The 12,121-nt window shown below is 46.5% G+C and overlaps 1 protein-coding gene across 2 annotated transcripts; it reads right to left on the bottom strand.

The window, feature by feature from the left end:
• Positions 1-233: 233 nt before the first annotated feature.
• Positions 234-4,376, bottom strand: Rsph3 (Radial spoke head protein 3). Of its 2 annotated transcripts, XM_076390814.1 has the most exons (9): positions 3,363-4,376; positions 2,726-2,807; positions 2,483-2,656; positions 2,255-2,383; positions 1,968-2,171; positions 1,733-1,895; positions 1,467-1,553; positions 857-1,038; positions 234-373 (listed from the first exon to the last, which is right to left on the bottom strand). In XM_076390814.1, the coding sequence occupies exons 1-8, from the start codon at positions 4,109-4,111 to the stop codon at positions 866-868; spliced, it is 1,761 nt and encodes a 586-aa protein (XP_076246929.1). In that variant the 5' UTR covers positions 4,112-4,376; the 3' UTR covers positions 234-373; positions 857-865. The 2 variants fall into 2 exon arrangements, with proteins under 2 accessions (XP_076246929.1, XP_076246930.1); XM_076390815.1 differs by lacking the exons at positions 234-373; positions 857-1,038 and having other exon boundaries at positions 1,464-1,553; positions 1,679-1,895.
• Positions 4,377-12,121: the final 7,745 nt, after the last annotated feature.

Below are 12,121 nucleotides of genomic sequence, written 5' to 3'. Positions count from 1 at the left end.
GCCCGATCTGTACTCTAACGACTGTCTCTTCAGCTGTGCTTTCCTGTACGCCACCGCCTGAAGATAATCCAAGGAAGATAAGCCACCCACCATTAGGCACAAATATCGTAATTCTGTTCTAAGCAGTTTCGTGTCCACTTTCACCCTCAAATTGCGCACGAAGAACACATCGCAAAATCTTAATTCAACAAAAACTTTAATTAAAAAACCGAAAATTAGCAAACCTGTATGTAGGAATATCAAACATTTCATTTATTTCGATCATTTTAAATGGTTTTCTGTAGAACTATAATCGCAAACCACTTCTGCCTTTTACGAAAATCCTCTTCTGAATATTGTAATTGTTACTGTTGTCCTTCAACTTGAAGTACACCTGCAAAAGATTAATGATCCCTTGAATCATCTATAAAGCAAATGGGAAGGGATGAATTGAACTTTTCTTTATGCGGTAGCTCGCGACTTTCAACGCGTCGTTTTGAATCTATTCTGCAAATCTATGCGAAAGTGGGTCGTCACTGATAGCAGGAGGATCGATAATTAATTTCTGATGGATTTTTATAAAAGACGAGGGTAGTGGTGATGGTTCGTGTTTGCTATGGGGAGGATTGGCGGTGACCTGTCACGGGGCGCGACCGAAGGAGATGGATTTGTTTCGCAGCTGTGTACACTGCTTAATGTGGAAGCTACCAGGGATGGGGATCGCTCCTGGGCTGCTGGTAAGGTGTCCCTAAATCTAAAAGCTAACTATGATATGCTCGTTTCTCCGTCGGAGATCAACGAGCGCGTTAAAGCCTCAGCAAACTTTTAGCGAGTTCCAGCTCAGAAAGTATTCAAGTTAATTCCATTCATTACGTACGTAATCTCGTTAATTGACATCTGAGTTTTGAATAGCTGGTGGCTGATAATTGACGAAATTCGGATCGTGGCCTCCATCTTCTAGATTATCTGTCGATGGTTTTCTTATTCTAGCTGCGTCATACTCCTCACCGAGTTTTCGGTACGTTTCTGCGCGGTTCTCCAAGATTTCTCTGATGATATCTGCAAGGGTTTGCGTGGCATCTTAGAAATTTTCGCAATTGTTGCAAGCAAGGTATTTAGTAGTGAAGGAGGAGGGTTCGAATTAGTATTATTTATGACGTCTCGATGTTTGAGGCGATAACGGGGATTGGAACGTCGCGACATACTGGCACCAAATCGTGGTCATCAATATACCTGAAGCTTATAACCTTCCGACTTAAAGTCCCTTACTTTCTAAAGACTAATAATGAACGGCGCGAGAGTTCCTTCCCTGCCACAATTATTAGCGTTACAAAGGTGGGACAAAGAGGCTTCCTGTGCCTGCTATTGACACCTTTATGGGCTTTTGAGTCAACTTCTCGAGGAGTTGACGTAAAAATAGTTCTGATTTGCGAATTGAATTTATCAGCACATTTTTAATCTATAAAAAATAATTTTATAATATTTACCCATGAGTAATTCCCTGCTTTCAATCATATTGCCCATTTCTTTCTTGACTTCCTTCATTAACCATGGCATAAAGCTGTCCTCAACATCTGCATTCAATTAAAAAAATTTTATGAGCATTTTATACATTAATCTTCATAAAAGAAACTGATTAGAACAGAAGTATCTACTGTAGCCGCATAGGGAATATATAAATAAAGAAAAATTAATAAACCTTTCTGATTAACTAATTCACAAAAAGTAGCAGTGTTCTTGCGAGTTCACGAACCAGCCTTGATTTCGTCCAACAAAAATCCAGACATCTTCAGGCCCTCCAGAACTGCTGGAAGTAGTTCCGCAATGTAGCCCGTTAGGAGAGTAGTTGCCGCCACTCGTTCTTCCGTTTCCCTTTGAGCTCTCATTGCACTTTCGTGTTGCCTTAATCGTTGATCCTATTGAAATACATCATAAATTACAATTTACAATATGTATACTAATATTTCATAAGTCTATCATCTACTCACCTTCTCCTCCCTTATTCTCCTTTCTTGTTCTTCCAACCTTCGTGCTTCAGCCTTTTCAGCCGCCCGCAATTCCATGAACTTCCTCTGTTGCTCTCTCAGAGCAGCGATTTCCTCCTCTTCAAGCACCTCTATCAATGCCTGTTCCATAGTCTTCCCTACAAGCACCTCCAATATCGGTTGCACTTCAAAGTCGAAGTCGAAGAGCTGAAAAATAGTTCCCACATTAAATTATTGATTACTTTGTATTCACAGAGAGTCGCAATTATTCTACAGCTCAGTGAACTTACGTCACCAGGTTCGATTTGCGTGCTGGCATCCTCGCCAACTTTGTCTGGACAGTATTTTGGAGTCGGAGGTCTGTCCAAGAAGTAATCGGTCTGTGTTCCGACAGTTGCCTCGTCCGGCTTCTCAGACAGCTATCGAAGAAAGGAGAGTAACATTTGAGATAAAAATAGCGACTGACGGGGCTTCGTTTAACCCGAATGAATTATTAATCTCCGACCAAAGCAAGCTACCTCTTCGAGGAAGATATCCGTTTGCACTGGCTCATGTTTGCGACCAGGTACAGGCGGAGGGGATCCTATTCTAGCGACCAGAGCCTTGGTTGCTTGAGCTTGAGCTCGTTTCCGCGCTAAATGTCTTCTCCTGGCTTCCGCTTGCCTTGCCGCTATCGATTGGTCCCCATCGATCTGTAACACGTGTTTCTTTAATACCAGAATCTCTACCTAAGTGTTGGATACTGTTATTTTATCACTTACGAGGACAGGCCCAGCGGTGTAAGTGCTTCCACGAACAACACGCCGGTCGAACATGATATTCCCAAAAGGAATCTGCTGATCGCTATGAACAAGATAATGCATTATTAACTCTTCGTGGCTACACTTGGTTTTTGCACCTTTCGTAGGCACACTGTTCTAAGCTTTAATAAAATCTGAAGGGATTTTAGGATGCTCAGTAAAGTCTCTATTTCAATGTACCATTGTAACTTGAGTCAAATGTTTGAAGGATTATTTAGGAACAATAGAAGTTCCCTTCAAAGATATTCTAGAGTGAAAATTCACAAAATAGACTCAGTATGCCTGGGGAGGGTTAATAAGAGTCATTTCCATTATGATCTACAATTAAAAAAAACATATATCTCATATTTTCTTTTTAATTCTAGAGCGTATAATAAATCTACAAACTTTATGACTCTACTTTTGAATCGTCCTGTAGATCTGGAGGAATGATATCTAAGCACGCAAATGCGTTCGATAACAGGGAAAGTGTCCCTCTCACGCGGTAACTTGTACATTCGTTCGAAGCTTAAAAGAATGGTGGCAATGTCCTAAAAAAGGGTTCCCTAAATCTAGTAATGTTCCTAATTCGCTGATTACGCGACACCAGCGAACTTACGCCGCGTCGTTCTTCTTCGCGATCTTAGGCCGCTCGTCCAAGGTCGAGGCAGCCATGGTCGACGCGTTCATCATTCCAAGGGTGAAGTCAACGGTGGCCTTGAGGGCGACCGGACACCTAGCGTTGTGGCTGTTGTGACGTACTTCCGGCTTCCTGGCTAGCGACACCAGGGACCTGAATCTCGATCGCAGGGGACAACTATCAGTTTCATCGTTATCATTCGTGCTTGGAGCGATGCCCAGAAGAGCTGCCACTTCCGGTGGTGGCATGAGGAACTCCCCCGTCTTCACAGTGGTAATAAAAGGCTTTTTATGAAAGCTCTGATTCCTCTTGCCGCTCTTCCGCTGCTCCTCCTTCTCCTGGTCCTGGATCTTCTTCAATTTTGCGTTCAGAACTTCGTTAAAGTCTTCAGTAGACAAGGTGATGCTGGGTTTGATCGCTGGCACCTTATCCAGGAACCTCAGACTATCCTGACTCCTACTTCTGGTTTTCTTCTTCAGGGGGTTCACCTGATTGGACTGTAAGCTTGCTTGGACCAGATGATCATTGGATTTACTGAGTCGTTTCCGATGAAACAGGCCATTCTTCATGTTCTCGAGTCGGATGATTTCTTCGTCTTCGTTGCCATGGAGGAGTGGAAGGTTGGTGTCGAGGCCATCCTTCTGAAGGATCGTAAACGCTGGAGGATCCTTACTCTCGTAAGGATCCCCATTGGCTGTTGGCGCCAACGCGGAGAACCCTGCCGGCATTTTGCTCTCTTCCTCAGCGATCTTTAAAGAAGACTTTTCTGGCGGTCATTTTTGAATCTCAAGGGAAGCGTCGGTCGACGTTGATCTCCTTGCTTTGACATTCGAAGGCTCCCTTTGGAAGAGGTTGAGGTATGCCAGAAGCAGATCAGTGAAGCGAACTTGTAAGGGGAAGGATAGGGAGGTCGAGTTTGTTAAGTAGAAACGATCAATCTGCGGCCAGACAAGCGAGATTTGAGAAGACGCAGCGGCGAGGAGTCGCACACGGTGCTCACGGCATTACTAACCGGCTCGCGAGTTCACAGACTGGACAATGTCCTTAGAAATCGACCTATACAGACCGCAGACAGTGTGCGCGTATATTTTTACCATGCGAGCGGCCACTCAATAACGCTGACCATCGTCAACTTTGCGCATGCTTAAATAGAGGCTCGAAGGGGCTCGAAATCGGTGGTAACTATGACCACGTCCGTCCACGTTCCATGCTTGTCTCTTGAACCTCGCGACCCCCTCCGTGAACCTCTTCAAGGTGAAGCGTAACGTTTGACCGATCGTTTCCCCTGCGCCTCACCTTGCCCCGCTGTCTGTGGGGAGGGAAATCGCGACCTGGATGTATGTCTCCTGGCTGACACTCTGTGGTCTTATGAGTCATTTTTGGAATTTATTCTTTACTTTGTGAACGGTGGGGATTTTTTTGAAACACTGTATATCTTCTAAGGAAATGAGTATGGAATCTTTGGTTCTCCCTGGAAAAAATAAATTTTGTATTCAAATCTCAATTTAGAATATCCGAAGATGCTGCATGAATTTTTTCAGAATTTTTCAGACTTTTACCTACTCCAAAAAACGTTTACAGAGTGAGGGTTAAGATTAAGTCATAGACACTTCTGCAAGCTACGACAACCCTTTACAAAAAGAATGTTAACGATATTTTAATTTCGAGTTCAGATCGTAGGCTTTCAATTCCCAGAAGCGCTAGGATATTACTTTTTCCTGTATTAGCATACTGCGACTGTCCTTGAGAGCAAAACTTGCCAGTCGCGCGAAACCGCATGATTTAGAATCGCGACACTTCTCGTGCCATGCGGGCTAAGATAAGCGACCACGCATTTTCTTTTTCCTTGCGACGTAGAGCTTGTGCTAATTTCTTCTCTGTGACGACGAAGTTTCGCCCTTGGTCTTGGTGTAGAGAGGTCGTCAAAGCGTAGCGGCGATTTCGCGATGATATGGGCGATAAAATTTATGCGACGGTCATTCCCTTCTGGCAGCCATCAGCAGAATAATCAACGCGCTACCAGAGTTTTTGTTATATTATCGATGAATCCGCGGTGTTCTGATTGTGTACAATAGTTTTCCTTTACTTCGGAGACGCGCAGTCTCTTGAAATTGATTAAGGAAACGAAATAATAGATGATTGTAAGGGCAATCGAGGCAGCGACTGCAATGGTATAATATTAATGCGTGATTTTATGGACTGAGGCACTTCTTTTTTAGAGTAATGGAATTAGAACATGTCTAGAACATCTCCAGAGCATGCCTAAGGTTTCTAGAATATGTCTAGAACATGTCTAGTATACATCCAATGTATCACTTTAACAAGAGAACAGCCTAATAATAGACTTGGAGTATACTTTAATAAAACTGCGGCAGCGAACTTTGCCACTCTTTAAACTTCGAACTAAAGACTTACGATAACATACACGACTTCTATAGTTTTCTACAAGATTCGTTTCATCCGTGATTTTATCGAATACCTTATACAGTGTTAATTATTATTTTCATATTATTTTTCTCAGTAAAATTGTATAAAATTCGCGCCACTGACTTTTTCTACCATACGCTAAAATATACAGTTTCCCTGTGCACTCGAGTTTCCACGAATTTCACAAGCGATTTCATGAAATTTTCATCCCCGTTTAGGTAGCCAAGTGAAACTTACGTGGGTGGATTCCTGTACTTCTTCTGAATGTGTAGAATCGCCCTCGGACTCTTCACGAAGGTGTACGTATCCCGTTTCTCCATCTCTGTAGTCGGCACGTTGTAGGAGTGCACTCCTCGATGGCACATTCGACATATTTCCGCGGTTCTCGTACCCATTTCTCTTCCTTTGAAGTTTCACTTCAGCAAGCAATTCCCACGCAAAGATCGCCGATCTTTCTGGTCAAGCGGTTTTCCGTGACTCGCGTTCAAAATGTTTCTCCCTCAAAGCGGAATTCTTGCGTCCACCGAGTTTGATCTAAAACATAACCCACAAGATCCTATAATGACTTGGCTTCTGCTGAGGCTGTCATGGAAACGCAAACAAGATGATTCCTTGTATCGATGTAACAAGCCATGTCGAGCGATCAATAAAGATTTCTTTATTGATTCAATTAGAGACTGTACTTAGTAATTTTGAATTGTAGATAATTTAGTTTCTCCTTTTCTCGTTCAGACTAACTTTAAATTGTTTAAAGAGAACTATAAGCTGCTGTAAAATATAGAGAAGGAAGTTCGTTGCAATATTCCTATTTTTATGAAATACGAAATTATGCGATAGTGGAAATTCAGGGAACTAAAATTGTTATCGACGAAGTTCAGGTCTCTAACAGCTGATCACAAGGAAAACTGCTTTACCGTAGGTAGTTACATGGATATGGTAGTCGCCATTTTTACCGACAGGAGGCAATGGGATCAGAGATCTACTTTACCAACTTTGACAGCAGTTTCAGAGGAATGCCGTGGAGGGCGCCATTATACCTTTCCACTTTAGTAGGAATAAATTACAGAGAATTAGCACTAAAAAACTACTTTGTAAAATAACCACCTATGATTTTTCCTTATATATTACCTGTAATATCTCCTACACTTTACGTGACAAATTCATGACACAAATAAATTAGGCGAATCATCCTGCATAATCGTCGACTTGGTTTGCCCACGGCACTTTCGTCATACGAATTGCTAAACACTTCTAGCCCAAAAAGACATTCGTAAAACAACATTAGCGCGCGTTTCCATCGACGTCGTCGACGTTTGGAATTAATTCGAGGGTGTGGACGCGAAAGGGCGTTTCGGGTTAGTTACACGATCGAAGGGTGGGTCAGGAATGCCTGTCTTTCCTAATTCGACCGAATGGAGGAAGAAGGACTCCCCGAGATCGAGTCGAAGGGAAAAAAAATAGAGGGCAGAAGACGGTGGAGAGGAGGAGACGTAAAAGCAGAGGCGTAGGAGGAGGCTCGACGAAGAAGGAGGGACGAGGAAGAGGGCAAAGATTTTGGCACCCTGCTGAGCCTCCTAATTGCCTCGCCATCCTTCCTTCGAAACGTCCAGCACGCCCTTGAACCCTCTCCCGGGTCCACCTAGCGTCCTAAAAGCCTACCGAGCCTCGGACCTCCTCTTTCTCCCGCATCCTCTTGCTCTTCCTCTTCCTCCGCGTCTCCTACCACTCCTTTCTCTTCATCCAGGACGCTGAATAAGCAACATCATCTATCACACTGCGCGAAACGATATATTTGTTTTCGCTGGACCTCTTTAATTATTTACATCCAGCCCCCGACGTGGAGTCTCTCGGTTTACTTTGCCCCTCCCGAGGGCCTCGTTCTGGGCCTTGCCCATCGTGCTATATTCACCTTTTTTTCATTTTTGGAAAAATCTAACAGGAACTCAATTCCTTGAATAAACAGATCACTCGATAGAGTCTTGAATATTCTTCAAATCATCGACTAGAGATATTTGACAAGTCTTACATTCCCCAAAAGCTCAGGGATGGACAGGGATGGTCCACCAGGAAAGAGGAGCGATTATCACAGTGGAATGTCCTTGGTGGAATCCGTGATGAAATTCGATCTCGCTATTGGAACCACCAGGTAATGACTAGGAAGTCTGGGGGCGTGGTAATGAGGGCTGGGCTCGAGCCTGAACTCGCTCGTCGTCCCTTCGCGTCTCTCCTCTCTATTTCGCGTTCCTGGGGCCCGATCCGTGGCTTTTCTAAGCTGTTCCCCGTCTATAGCACGGTGATAAATTACGCCCGAGATATCGGCACCTCCCCCTGTCCATTTGCCAGGGGTACGTTCCTCCTGCAAGAGACACCCCTCGCGGTCGAGCCCCCCTGGCCTCTCGCAGGCCACTTCGTCTTCTTTGGCAGTTTCATCTGGGCCTACTAGGCATAACGCATCAATCTTGACCGCGAATCGGGACCATCTTGCGCGCTGGGCCTCTCATAGCAAACTTATGGAGGGCTACAACGAGCAACGAACTCGAAGCTTTTTGTTTTCCAGCCCCTGATTCTCGCGAATTCTCTCCTCAAAATTCTGAACCTAAGAGTGGTTCCTCCAGGACGTGTTCATGATTAAAGGCGACTGGAAGAAGAGAAGAGTCTCTCGAGGACAATCCTCAGGAATTAGTGGGTCGAGATGTTTGGGCTTATTCGAATATTTCACGGTGGATCCTCCAAGTCGAGTGAAAAGGATCCCTTGTTTGTTTTACGCGAGGTCGATTGTTCGGTCGACCAAACAGAGGTAAAGGGAGGCTAAACAAGGAAGCGTCTCGTATCTGGAAACAGAGTCTTGGCCACGGCGAGGCTCGTTTACACCAGTTGCACCAGCTTCTGCCACCTTTGTCTCCGTCCCCCTTTCTTCCTTCTCTCCTTTTTTGCCGTGCACACGGGTCGTGGCGTCGCATTCTACGAAGATAGGAGGTCGCGCGCGCGACCGCAGCTCGAATTTGGAACAAGGCCGATCTAATGCGCGGACAATGTTAACTGATGAGCGAAGCTGGACCCGTTGCAAGAACAATGCAGTCAGAGGGAAACAGAGGAGAAAAAACAATGGGCTCCCATTAGCATCTACCTGAGTCTCTTGGGTCTCTTCTCCGGCTGCCTCTCCCTTTTTCTCTTTTCTCCTGCCCCATCGGGAACCCTCCTCCCCCGCCCCCCCTCTCGTCCTTGTTCCTTCCACCGACCTGCAACTCTATTCCCGCAGAATCCAGGAAATTTCGGGGATCGCTCCTCCCGATCGTTTCACGGTTTACCGCGTTAAATAAATTGCGCTTTTTCGACGTTCATGGGACTCTACGAGCACAGAGCCTCCCTCCTCAGCGTTCTTCGGGGCCCTCGTCGCGTTTCGAGGGCGCTGCCTCTGGAGAAGGGCCAAGGCGCCGGTGAAATATCGTTGGAAGGCAGGTGGGGTTTCTCCAAAAGCCATAGATCGTTTTCGAAAATTTCATCGGGCCCCCAAGGCCCCCTCGTTTAGCGCCGCGTCGAAAGGCGCCCGAGGATACTCTCGGGATCCGCCTCGATTGTTTTCACTCGCTTTGGAGTCGTTTCCAAGCCGCTGCTTTCGATTACTTCGATTCGTAGGGAGGTGCTTAAAGGGATTCCCTCTGTTGAACTGTGGTGGGTAATGACATTTACGAATTATGGTCTTCGAGCGGTTATCTTCTTCCGTGGCGCTTAAAAAACAAGTGAAGGTTGCTCGGGAACGAGAAACCACTGGGTCATGCATCGATAACGACCAACAGGTAACGAGTCAGGTAGATAAACTAGTGATGGACTTTCGACCAAGGCTGACAAAGAGTAGAAAAATTAATTCCACGTTGAATTTCTAGGGGCAGCGGGAATGAAAATACTTGGCGAAGAGCTATGAGGGGAATACTTCGAGGACTGCTGAATTCCGCCCTAATTTCCTTTGGATCTCCCTTCTCCGTCCATTCGTAAGAGACCTGTCCAGCAGAAGTGCTTCCACGTTCAAACTGCTTTCGTTTTTGCAAACCAGAAGTCGCTGATCGAAAACCCGAACGTTCTCAAAGAAGCGTAGGTGTAATTTTCGACACAAAGTCTCGCACCTGTGATCGTTTTTCTCTCGCCAGGGTGCATGTCGAACTTTTTCCGCTCCCTAACGTCATAGCGTGACTCTGCGATTCTTCGTGCCTCGACAAGCGACGTCCCGTCGTCGTCGAGTTAAAAAAAGCAACACCTTCCAAACAAGCGTTCAAAAACCCACCCCTCGTAACACCCCCAAGATCCAATCCACTTCAGCCTTTAAATCCTCGAGCACCGCGTATCTGAGAATCGTCTAACGGGCCAGAGGAACAGTTACTTGGCTAAAAACCGCAAGAAACGTGGAGGTTGGTGCTCGATCGATTAACGAGCCCGAGGTCTTGTAGAACAACGGATCGCGTGGTAAACATTTATTCCCTGGCGTTACCTTTTTCGGGGGAGGACGAGGGGCAGGGGCTGGAAGGGATCGGGGAGGCTTCGTTTTTCGGGGCCAACGGCGGAGTAAGTATCCCTCGATCGCCGCGAGATAACAAGAGTAGCGCGTAGATCATGTAGCAGGTTTGCGATCGTGAGCAGATAGGCCGCGTCGCGTTTTGTTCTTTCGGCGATGAGAGCAAGGATCAGATAATCCCTGAAGCGGCTCGGGGGAGAGGGATGGAAGAGGGAAAACATCCTGACTGGTCGTTCCGCACCAGTTCCTGGTACCGGAAAGCAACCGCGCGTCACGGTGTCAACCTGTCCTCTCGCTGGATCCGCGTCTCTTCTGGGGAGCAGGTAGAACAGAGGCACCCTCTCTTCCGTTCGGCCCTTTCCGTCTCGCTGGCTTTCCACAGTGAAAAATGAAGCTCCGGGAGAAAGGTGAAAAAATGACTGCGGTCACGAACGCGAAACAGTTAGAGGTCCCGCTCGATCCCCTCGCGTTCTCCCTGCGCCACCCCCTCGAGCACATCGATAATCCTTATCTGCTTCGAGAGCCGCTCGTGGCCTCGGGAGTAATTTGTCCACGGTGACGGTTTGGAACGCTGGTTCGCTAGGTTGAGTCTAGAGGTATAGGGTTTTTTGTCTGCGAGCTTGTCGGTATATCTGTCATCCCTATTTTTCTGTGCTTCTATTTCTCAAATAGATTTGAAGAATGTACTATTGCTGTGCCTGAATCTGTCACTGCGCTCTCCACATGAAACGTACTGTAGCTCTACGATTTGTGCATTCTCCTACGAAAATCACCAAAGAGAAACCGAAATTTTTGATTCATAAATTACCTCCAAAAGCATGAAACCAACTTTCAGAAGGTTTCGCTCGTTTCTAGGTTTCTACAAAGAGTCTCGAATCCCAGGATGTCTCAAGATTACAGCAATGAGTATCCCCTGACCAGCATGCAGCTCGAAGAGACGCACATCGATCAGTTTTTCGGTCGACCGTTCGATCTGGAAAGTCAGAGGGTCGTGACCGCATCGATCCTCGATGCAGATGTATTCGGGCGCGGATAGACGCGGGTACGAGTCTGCGAGTCCGCCTTTGGAAATCTCGAGGGTAAACTACGTGTCGAAAAGTCAGCAGCGGCGTGACGAGGAGGCCAGGGGAGGAAAGAAGAGCAGAGCGGAGCCGATATCGAGTCGATCGTGAAAGATACATAAATGCATTAACGAGAGCATTCGCCACGACTGTCGACTGGGCCCGCGGCCCGTACTGTTTCCCGTGCCCTCCCCCTGCGGCCCGTATGCCCCTCTGGGCCGCTTGCGTCTTATCTGAGGCGCGTCGCGCGAGGGATATTGAGTCGATGTCCAATTCTGTCCGTTCCTTATCGCGTTATATGTCCCAGCGTCGATGGGTACGCTCGCCAGATAGATAACGCCGAAATACATCCATTATTCAGGCATTTGTTCGCATATTACGTAGGTATCGACTGCGTGTCCAGCTTATCGCCGCTGGTGTATCGGCGTTGCCACCTTTACGTAAGGATCTGCCGATTTAACGCGCGGCGAAGGATATTAAACGGCGACCTCGGTCTGCGCTCACCGATTTATTTCATTTTCCTCGTTCCTGACGATTCCCTCGCCTCGTTCGTGGAGAATAGCGTCGCTGTTCATCTGCTGAGCCTTTTGGGCCAGGTGAGAGATGATTTTCGCGAGGCCCTGGTGAAGTGAGGTAAGGACAGAGTTGTGTAGAGATAAGGATAGAGGGACGTGACTTCTCGGCGATGTTTTCCACCGCGGTTCGTGGAAACGCGCACCAGAGAAAAATCGCCAAGAGTTATG

The sequence above is a fragment of the Calliopsis andreniformis genome, unplaced genomic scaffold (assembly GCF_051401765.1).
Source record: "Calliopsis andreniformis isolate RMS-2024a unplaced genomic scaffold, iyCalAndr_principal scaffold0022, whole genome shotgun sequence".
NCBI lineage: Eukaryota > Metazoa > Arthropoda > Insecta > Hymenoptera > Andrenidae > Calliopsis > Calliopsis andreniformis.
Note: the sequence above shows the minus strand (reverse complement) of the source record. Positions and strands in the feature narration are given on the sequence as shown.